General features: G+C 41.5%; 1 protein-coding gene across 1 annotated transcript in view; it reads right to left on the reverse strand.

The window, feature by feature from the left end:
* MOB1B (MOB kinase activator 1B) overlaps window positions 1–10,053 on the reverse strand; it is a 61,428-nt gene extending 51,375 nt beyond the window's left edge. Inside the window, exon 1 of the mRNA XM_028100729.2 lies at window positions 9,735–10,053. Within this exon, the coding sequence (XP_027956530.1) occupies window positions 9,735–9,748 (14 nt within the window). The 5' untranslated portion in view covers window positions 9,749–10,053. The remainder of the gene's footprint in view (window positions 1–9,734) is intronic.
* Between the last annotated feature and the right edge of the window lie 366 nt (window positions 10,054–10,419).

A 10,419-nucleotide genomic window follows, 5' to 3' on the forward strand; every position in this document is an offset into this window, starting at 1 on the left:
ACTGCCAGCATACTCCAGTCTCTATCTGAAAAACCCAAATGAACTGCAGGAAGAAAGTGGTCCAAACATCCTGGGAAATAGAACAGTGAACAAACCCTATGAAACTTACAGTCCAGAAGGGATGAAAAACCTTAATTAATAATTTAAATAATCACAGATGGGCAAAGACAACCAAGGGACTTAACCTCCTTGAGAGTGGTTAAAGAAAAAAAATACTGACAATTGTCAAAGATAGTAAGGCAGTCTTTATTCAGGAATGATGAGACAGATATAGGAACCAGTGCAATGGGATTTTACACTGGGGGGCGGAGCACAGGTAGAAACTGGGTTTCAAATCTAAATACAGCATGTGCAAGGAATTACAGGAAGTGAGAGCAGAGTTCGGTGATGAGTGGACAGAAAATTACTAGGAGAAAAGATCAGGGTTAGGAGGGTTCTGGCTAAACTGACCTAATGGGATTCTTGCTGAAGACAGGCCAGGGTGATCAAACATCACCTGAGGGACAGGGGAGGATGACAAAGCTAAATCAGATTTTTAAATTGGGGGAGGGGCTTCTGGTTAAACTGAACAAGCAGGGTTCCTGCTGAAAGTAAACTCTGTAAGTGCACAGATGAGCCTAGAAGAAGGTTCAAGAGCCTGACTAAAGTTTGGTCAAGCACTGAATCTGTCAGGCTCTCACAGAATGTCTCAAGAACAGAGGTAGTAATACATATACCTATATATATGTATATGTATTTTTTTTAAGATTTTATTTATTTTTTGACATAGAGAAAGACAGCGAGAGAGGGAACACAAGTAGGGGGAGTGGGAGAGAGAGAGAAGCAGGCTTCCTGCAGAGCAGGGAGCCCGATGCAGGGCTTGATCCCAGGACCCCGGGATCATGACCTGAGCCAAAGGCAGACGCTCAGCGACTGAGCCACCCAGGCGCCCCAAGGTAGTGCCATATTGAATCTTTTTTTTTTTATTATTTTTCTTCTTTTGGATTTTTCTTCTTTACCTTATTTTCAATCAGTTAATTCAATATACAGGCATTGTCCACTCGTTATTATCTAAAGCTTCTCAAACTTGACCGTGCCTAGGAATCTTAAAATTCATTCAAGGTTTCAGGCCTGAAATCTTGCATTTCTAACATGCTCCTAGGTGACACCAAAGCTTCACACTTTAAGGATCTAAAGTAGATTTATCAAGAGCTAAGATATTGATCTCCTTAGTCCTGGGGGTAGCCTTCTGTCCCCAGACAGCCAACAGCAACCTTTCTTCCGAATGGTGCTATAAAATGACAGTGGTACTTTTTTCTAAATGTTGAATGGCATTAAAAAGTAATAATAATAAAGTTATCTCTGGACCACCTGGGTGGCTCAGTCGTTAAGCGTCTGCCTTCGGCTCAGGTCATGATCGGGGATCCTGGGATTGAGCCACTGTCAGGCTCCCTGCTCTGCGGGAAGCCTGCTTCTCCCTCTCCCACTCCCCCTGCTTGTGTTCCCTCTCTCACTGTCTCCCTCTCTGTCAAATAAAAAAAAAAGTTATCTCTGGAACCCCTAGTTATCACTGGAGAATACAGTCCCAACACCCAAATTATGTTCCCACTTAAGCAAAAGCTAAGATCAATATATCTCAATTGAGGTACATTTTGGTTCCCAAACGTCTAGCAACTTATAATTGTACTTTGTATTTTTTGGAACAGTTTGGCTGTGCCTGTAGTTTGGAAGAAAAAAAAAACTTTTATTCTTGTTCTTGATAACTTGTCATTTCCCAAATTAAAAACTGCAAGGTTGGGGTACCCGGCTGGCTCAGTCGGTAGAGCTGGAGCTGCATGTTGGAGGTAGAATTTACTTAAAAAAAAAACACACACAAAAAAAATTGACAAGGTTGACAAAGGACTGATTAAAGGGTAAACAGGCTAACTGTTAAGACCCCTTTGGGAGTCCCTAACAATAGACTAGAGACAAAAGCAAGCATCAGTCCTCAAAACAAAGCTGTGCTCCAGTTGAGAGAATTCGGCTTTGTCAAATCGGTTTGTTGTTCACGGATTCAAAAGTGAAAATTTTAAGAGTTGAAAATAAGAGGGCCAGCTGAACATTTGGCAGGATGTGGGAAGAGTTAGGGAGAATGGAACCAGGCATATGTGAGTAAAAACCATAACCATGGGGAATTTTTTAAACAAAGTTATTTCAGCAGTTAAATCTAATGCTATAGGGCACTAACAAGCTAACAGATTCTCTACAGAGCAAAGAGGCCATGCTGCTGCTCTGTCTGGAACATGATCTAGGCACCAAGATACCAGAAAAGTTGCCATAAAAGGTTTTCACCCCTACTGCTTTTACTTAATTATTCTATATTTACACTGAATATTAAGAAAGCCTTGGGTTTTGTTTTTTTGTTTTTGAGAGAGAGAGAGAGCAAGCACACAAACGGAGGCAGGGGTAGCAGCAGGCAGAGAAGGAGAAGCAGGCTCCCGGCTGAGCAGGGCGCCCGATGCGGGACTCGATCCCAGGGATCATGACCTGAGCCGAAGGCAGATGCTTAACTGACTGAGCCACCCAGGTGTCCCAAGAAAGTGTTTGTTATACCATTACCTATTTCTACAAAGAAACACACAAAAAATATTTCTCTAATACCCAAAACTACAACTACTGAACTATTTCCATCAAATTTCAATTTGAGAACAAAAGGATTTAGGCTGAAAGATAAAACAATAGTAGCAATAAAAGAAAATTCAAACTTTTCTTTATAAATAATAAGGCTACTTGGCTATGACGTAAACTATTACCCAAATATTTGCTTACCTTCAAACTCCTGCTTTTAAGTTCTAACTGCAGAAGATCAAAGCAGCACTGATACATATGATTATAAACCTACAGAAATTGGCTATGATTTAAGTAATCAGAAATGATGACTATGTCAATAAAAAATAATAACAGCTACTAGCAATGACACTGCTGAGTTATCGATAATGAACTAGATATCACTGCTGTACTTAACTAGAATTTATTGAGTTAGGCCTTTTACATATCTCTAATCCTCCCACCATCTGAGGTACTGATCCTAAACACAGGATTCATAGAGAAAAAATTAGATTACTGTCACACTCATACCATACACAGTGGAGTCTCAGACTGCTTTCAACAGTAATATGGCTGAAGCAGGGGCCCGCACATGTTCAGGAGATGTGGATGACATGTGGAGGGCCATGCCACAAGAAGGGTGGCCAGGAAGGGTTAGGAGAATGGCTATATACAGTGGTTTGAGCAAATACATTATGTTGAGGATTATGAGAGCCTGGTTTTTCACTAACAAAGTAAAAAATATGTAAAGGGAGAAGGCTAGGATGAACCTTGTGCTACTTGGCTCAGAACTGCAGGTTATTAGGGTGAACTCATTCAATATATACAGATAGAAAAAAATATCTATGTATGTAAATGTGTGTGGAAATGTTGTTTTCTAGCACTGTCCACTGAGAGGGTCTGGGAGCAGAAACATATCTGCAGTAATAAGCATACCAATTACCTACATTCTGTTTTCTCAATAGTATTTTTCAATGAACAGAACCAACACCTTTAGAGAAATGACCATTTGCAGGGATAGGGCAGAGGAAGTGGAGGATAAACCTGGAATATCTGGTTGTGCCAGAAAGCTACTAGGTAAGACAGAGGCAAGCAAAGAGACATAGAAGCCAGCTTGAATAGGACTCCCATTAGCCAAAACTGAGACATTATGAGCACCAAAATAAGTATAGTTATAGATTATAACTCATTAAATAAAATAGGAATCTAAGTGTCCACACTTATAGATCAATAAATAGTAAGTTCTCAGTAAAAATGTCAAATAATAAATGTAAAAGCAATGACAGAACAGACATCATTAATAATAATTTAGACAAGAAACATCAATGAACACTAAAACCAGTGGATGACAACAAAATGAGGTATGAGACAGTCACACAGTCTCAATACATCTCCCCACAAAATATTAATTACTAAGAGGAAAAAAAAGATATAATAACTTCACATTGGAGAATCTTTGTAGACACTTTAATCAAAGGATCAATTCCAATAATGGACAAACATACATTATATGCACCTGGTAAGAAGCTGTAAGATAAACACGGAACATTTCTGCGATATTTTTGCCCCAAATGCAGAACCAGGTCTAACCACAAGAAAACATGACAAACTCAAACTGAGGGATATTCCACAAAATGACTGGACTATAATCCTCAAAAATATCAAGGTCCTGAAAGGCAAGGAAAAACTAAGGAAACGTTTCAGTTTGAAGAAGGCTGCAGAACAAAATTGGGTGTGATTCATGACTGGATCCTGCCGCTGAGGATAACATTATGGGAGCAAGAGATGACACTAAATAGGGTCTCTGGATAAAAACTATGTAGGAATTCTTTGTGCCATTCTTTGCAACTTTTCTTTTTTTTTTTTTAAAGATTTTATTTATTTGACAGAGAGAGACAGACAGCGAGAGAGGGAACACAAGCAGGGGGAGCAGGAGAGGGAGAAGCAGGCTTCCTGCGGAGCAGGGAGCCCGATATGGGGCTCGATCCCAGGACCCCGGGATCATGACCTGAGCCGAAGGCAGACGCTTAAAAGCTGAGCCACCCAGGCGCCCCGTAACTTCTCTAAAAATTCGAAAATCTTTCAAAATAAAATTTAAAAACTTTCTGCAAAAGAACAGGTTTCACAGCTACACTTTTAACTAAATGCTCTATAAAAGATGGCCTTAAGTTAGATAACTGATATGAAAGAAAATTAATACAATGCTATACATCAATTATATCTCAATTTTAAAAAATGGAAACGTGGAAAGAAAAGGAGAGTTAAAAAAAAGAATTCTCTGTAGGACTTAATTCAACATTTCTAACAGGTACCATATTTTTCAAGTAACCCAAAGCTATTCTGCCTCAATACCTCCTAATTGAATATACAGCTGAAAAGATGTACTACATGTGCTTTTGTATATTAGAAAATCCAAGGTACAAAAACTCTGCAACTATACAGAGGGGAAAAAAGTAATGGTAAAAGTAATCACATAGTAATTACTTTGCATTCAGTAATGTAAAGCAAAAGTAGTCCTATATTAGAGAGGAAAAGTAAACTAAAGCCAGTCAAGTGTCTACAATTCCCAAACTGTAGTTCTAAAAAGATGACCACACTTACTCCATGCCCTCTCCCCCCGACAAAAAAACGTAACATATTAAATCAGGTTGTCAGGCAACAAAACTGTTAACACTTGGTCAAAAGCCATTCAAAATGATGTTGCTGAATGATGTTTACTGACATAAAAAATTCCCAAATGAAAAACCTAATCTATTTATGGTAGAAATATGGCAGAAAAGATTAGGAAACTGTATTACAAAATACAAATTACAGTTATTTCGGAAGGTGTAATCATTATGAGTGACTTTTATTTTCTTTTCTTAGCACTATATTGTGATTTCTCCAACATGTGTATTATTTTTACATTGAAAATAGGTCAAAAATAATTTTAAAGTATTATTTCAATTTAAAAGTTTATATATTTTTTTCTTCTACCATTATAGTCTTGGTGACCCTTAACAAACAGTCCCAGGAGTATGAAATATCAATACCTGGGAAGAGAGACTTCTCTTAAAACAAGGCCTATTTTGAATACTATCTTTTTATATAATTTTATCAATTACAGATACAACAGTATGAGGCAGGATCCCTGGATCTAGACTGCTAGGATTCAGACCCCAGCTATATCACTGGCTACATAATTCTGAACAAATTACTAGGGTTCCTGCTAGTTACTGAACTGAGTTAATCATTTAAAACATTTAGTGCCTGGCACATGGCAAGTACTTAGCAAGATTTATTATTAATGATAACATTATTATTAACTTCCTTTCATAGGTGAAGATGCTGAAGCACTCACGTCAGTCAACTCATCTGCCTTAAAACAAAGATGCTGGGATTACTGGGGGTGGGAGGGAAGATAGGAGAGGGAGACAGAGACAGACATACAAACACAGCTACATCTCCTTTCCTAAATTGCTATTTTTAATTTTTATTTTTTTAAAGACTTTATTTATTTGACAGAGCACAAGCAGAGGGAGAGGGAGAAGCAGGCTCCCCACTGAGCAGGGAGCCCGATGCGGGGCTCAATCCCAGGACCCTGGAATCATGACCTGAGCCGAAGGCAGCCCTTAACGACTGAGCCACCCAGGCGCCCCTAAATTGCTACTTTTTAGAAAAGATAAATTGAAGTTACCCAGCATAATGCTCAATAAATATTTCCTTCTTTTCCCAACCCATCTCTTTGATTCTTCCTATACAGAAACAGACCTGGTTTATATTCATTCACATCCCTAAACCACCTTTCTTCCAACTTCCATTTTAAAGTTAACTACAAGTATTTGTTTTTAATTCTGTTCCAACCAAGTAGCCCTACATTAGGAAATAATACCTTGGTCTTCTCCAAGTCAAATATTTCTGTGAAATTCTACTGGTCAGAAGAGACTAGCAATTTCAAAATGCTAGAAACATAGAGAACACTCAATATACTTTGAGTGAATGTTGAGAACTCACTCTGATCCTAAATTTCCCTGAATGTTATATGCATAAAATGACATAAGAGGAAAAACCCTAAGAGACCCGTGTTCCGATTCAACCCAACCCAATAATTAGACCAGTAACCTGATGTTGGTGATTTTGCCATTTTACTAAGAGGTTGAGCAAGCTATGTTATGGATAGATCCCATCTAGCTCCACAATTCCACAGCCTCTTGGACAAACCTGAAAATGGACAATTCACAAGCAAGTTCATATCTCTATGATGTCTCCTCTGACTGAAATCTTCGAGTTCCCCATACCCTTTTAGAGAACCCTTGTTATACATTTCATTAACTACCCAACACTTCTTTCATGAAGCCTTCCTCCAGCCCAAATAAAACAAATTGCTCCGTATTTTTAGACCCCCCATGATTGTACTGCCTCTATCATAGATGACTATTTATAAACTGTCTACCACTCTGGAGTCCCACACCTTGCACAATGCTTAGCACACAGCAGGTGCTGAGGATGTTTAAAGATTTGAGTCTACAAAGTTAAATTAGGTTCCTGTGAAGTTTCCCTATGTACATTCGGGAGTTTAGCTTATTAATTTGAAGATACACAAAGGCCAATTTGCAGCACAACCATAGCTTTGTCCCAGTCATATCTACATATGCCGTACAAATTTATTCTCAGCATTTGTACAAAAGCTACAAAAGGTATCACTGCTGCTGATTATCTAGGCGTCCTCTGGAGATTACCTAATCTACCTCATCTCCCTATCCAAAAAAACCTCTTTACCCTGCTCTACTTTGTTCCATGGCACCTACATCCTCTACCATGTAATATAATTTACTGATATTCAGTGTTTATGGTCACTTACCAAAACATAAGCTGAATACAGGAATTTTTGTTGGTTTTGTTCATAAATGATATCCAGTGCCAGCATCAGTGCCTGGCACATTAAATGATTTTTTTAATCAATAATTCTTTCCTTCTGTCTTAAAGCCCTCAGGAGTTATGAGTCAGCACCTTCATAAACATTCCTCAGCTCCATCCACTCACAGTAGCCTTACAAGTAGGCTTCCAAGAACTAGAGGAAAATATTTATATTTATTTCCTAACCTGCAACTCTTAATTTCTCTGCTCACCTACTGGTAGAGAAATAATATTCAGAAAGCTATACCAAATAACATATATATGAAATAACCAAAACTTTGTTCTTTCACGTCTTATAATAATTATTTCTATCTATGAGGTCTCCACTTTAGATTTGAAACTACTGGTGTACAAAACCCAAAACCAGTAAGGTTGGATTTACTTTTCTGTATTGTCAAGCACAAGGGCTAAATATGTTGGGAATACATTAACTGCTACATGAGACCCGAATGCAAAATTGTGCTCGAAATAGTACAAACCACCTAACGTGCTATATATATATATATATATATATATATATATATATATATATATTCGTTATGGCAAGATTTTTCTTATGTAACTAGTATGCTTCAGGAGAAATGAACTTACCCACTGCATTTCTGTAACTATTAAATACTGAGCCATGTAAAAATAGGATACTGTTCTATCTGTATTCAGAAAATACCACCAAAACCTTCTCGATCCCCTAGTTTCAGCCAAATATGGTTCTTCCCTGCTCCAACCAATTTATAGCTATGAGTTCCAAGAGACATAAGCCCATCAGCAGCAGTCATGGACATCACCTACATTGCTATTTTGAAGACAGCTTTTAAATTCTTGAAGAAATCAAACATCAGCAATATAAAATATAGTCAAGATGAGAAGCTTCAAGCTGAGATACCTGGATATCTTGATTCAATCTAAAATAGGAAACAAAGTCACCCAGTCCTCTCATCTAGCACTACCTACATGACAAACTCAGAATCAACTTCTAAGATGAGCCTAATAAAGAGATTTCACAAACTCACATACATTAGGCAGGGTGACACAAGCCAGGCCTCCTGTGCGTATGAGAAACATTAGCAATTCGGCCTGCCAGTTAGCCTTCTGTGATCACTCATTATTGCTTGAATGCTTGAAAAACGAACAATATTCTACATCTGAGCACGTGAAATTAAGGGTTAATTAAATTCTCAGGATCCAAGTGCCAGTGTGATGACTAAAAATGACAGGTGGGAGAATCAGAACAGAACTATTATTGTTGTGAAGAAAAATGCTATTCTATCCACAACAGTAAAGGAGTATATGGTGCGAGTTTCAATCTCTGAGTTTTTATGAGCTTTCTAAATACCGATTAAACATAGATGAATCACAACGAAGCTTTCAAAAGAGGAATTCCAAGGGTGTAATGTCCTGTTTACTGACGACCTGAGGCTGGCTGCTGCCTCCATACCCCCATTTGGCCATCCCATCTTTCTGCCCATCCCCCCAAACTCGTCTACAATAAAGGTTAAGTAAATGAAACAATGACCAGCCCTAAATGTGACGGCAAGTCGGCATTTACAATGATTTGCAAAACAACTCCCCAAAGGACCTAATCAACCCTGGGGCACACTACTCAGACTACTTGGTGGTTGTCTAAAAAGATAAAGCCCGTACTTTTCAGGGGAGCGCACTGGGAAGAAGGGCGCCTCGGGGAAGCAAGGAGCTGCTCCAGACCCCAAGACCCATGGGATCCCGACCCGAAAGCAGCCTCATTAAGGGTGTTATATCCACAAGACTTGTCACCCCAACTTTCCACTCCTAAAACCTAAGAGTGAAGTTAAAAGGGTGCTGGGGTGACAGGGAAAAGTATAACCCCCGATTTTCTATGCTTGGGACCCAGAAAAATGCAATTGGCAAGTGAAACGGAGACAGGGCCACCGGGCACGCGACGCGTAGGGGGCATAAGAGGGAGTGAGTGGTATCTGTGCTGGGCGTCCAAACCCACAAACCCAAGAGAAGAGGGAAGACAACGATCGGGGTGATGGAGAAATGCAGATCCAGGCACCGGGGTGTGTCGGGACTTGGGGTCCGGGAAGAATGAGCCTCCTTGGGGGCTGGAGGGCTCCAGGCGAGCTCGAAGCGGGTTGTGGAGGCGACAGCCGTCAGGCAGCGCCAGCGCACCGGGCAGGTTCCCAAAGACCTGCTCGATGGGAATGCCCGGCCCGAGCAGCAAGGGGCAAGGCGAGCGGGGCCCGCGGCCCTGGTCTCCCGAACAAAGCCGGCGCGCGCGGGGCCTGGCTACTCACAACAAGAAGCTCATGTCGGCCGCGGCGTGGGCTGGGGGGCTCGGCGGTCTCTAGGCCTCGGGGCGGCGGCGGCGGTGGTTCCGGCGGCGGCCAGGGAAGAAGAGGGAAGGAGAAAAGAGAAGGAGAGGAGGAAGAGGAGCGCCAGCTGCTCGACGGCCACAACTTGTTCTGCTTTCCTAGTTCCGAGGCAGGCAGAGGGGGCGGAAGTGGGAAGCGCACGGCCTGAATCACTCACTGGGAGGGGAAGGAAAAGAAGGCGGGGAAAGGGCCACACGCCCGCTCCCCGGAGAACAGCCGCCGCGGCTTCTGAGCTGCTCGCCGCACCTCTCCGTACTCCTCCTCTTCCTCCTCCTCTTCCCGCTCCTAACCCCTAGCCCCCCGCGGCCCTCACCTCGCGAGCTCTCGCGAGAGCGGCGCACGCCCACCCTCCTCCCTCTGTGGCCGCGGGTCAGCCAAGTTCTGGACATCTTTGCAGCCCCAGACCACGCCCAGCGAGTGCACTGGGGCCACCAGGCCAGCGAAGGCCAGTCCACTCAGTTGGGGGTTGTGGCAGAGCCCTCCGAACTGCTTAGCTGGGTTTCAGCAGTCAGGAAGGAAGTAGGCTTCAACTCTGGGATGTCAGGGTTCTGCAGTGAGGGATGGAATTGCCACCAGAGTTCTGCCCGCTGCAAGTGTTCAGCAAAGG

Source organism: Eumetopias jubatus, unplaced genomic scaffold (genome assembly GCF_037043125.1).
Source record: "Eumetopias jubatus isolate StellerSeaLion01/CBP00866 unplaced genomic scaffold, mEumJub1_p1.0 scaffold_2, whole genome shotgun sequence".
NCBI classification, from domain to species: Eukaryota; Metazoa; Chordata; class Mammalia; order Carnivora; family Otariidae; genus Eumetopias; species Eumetopias jubatus.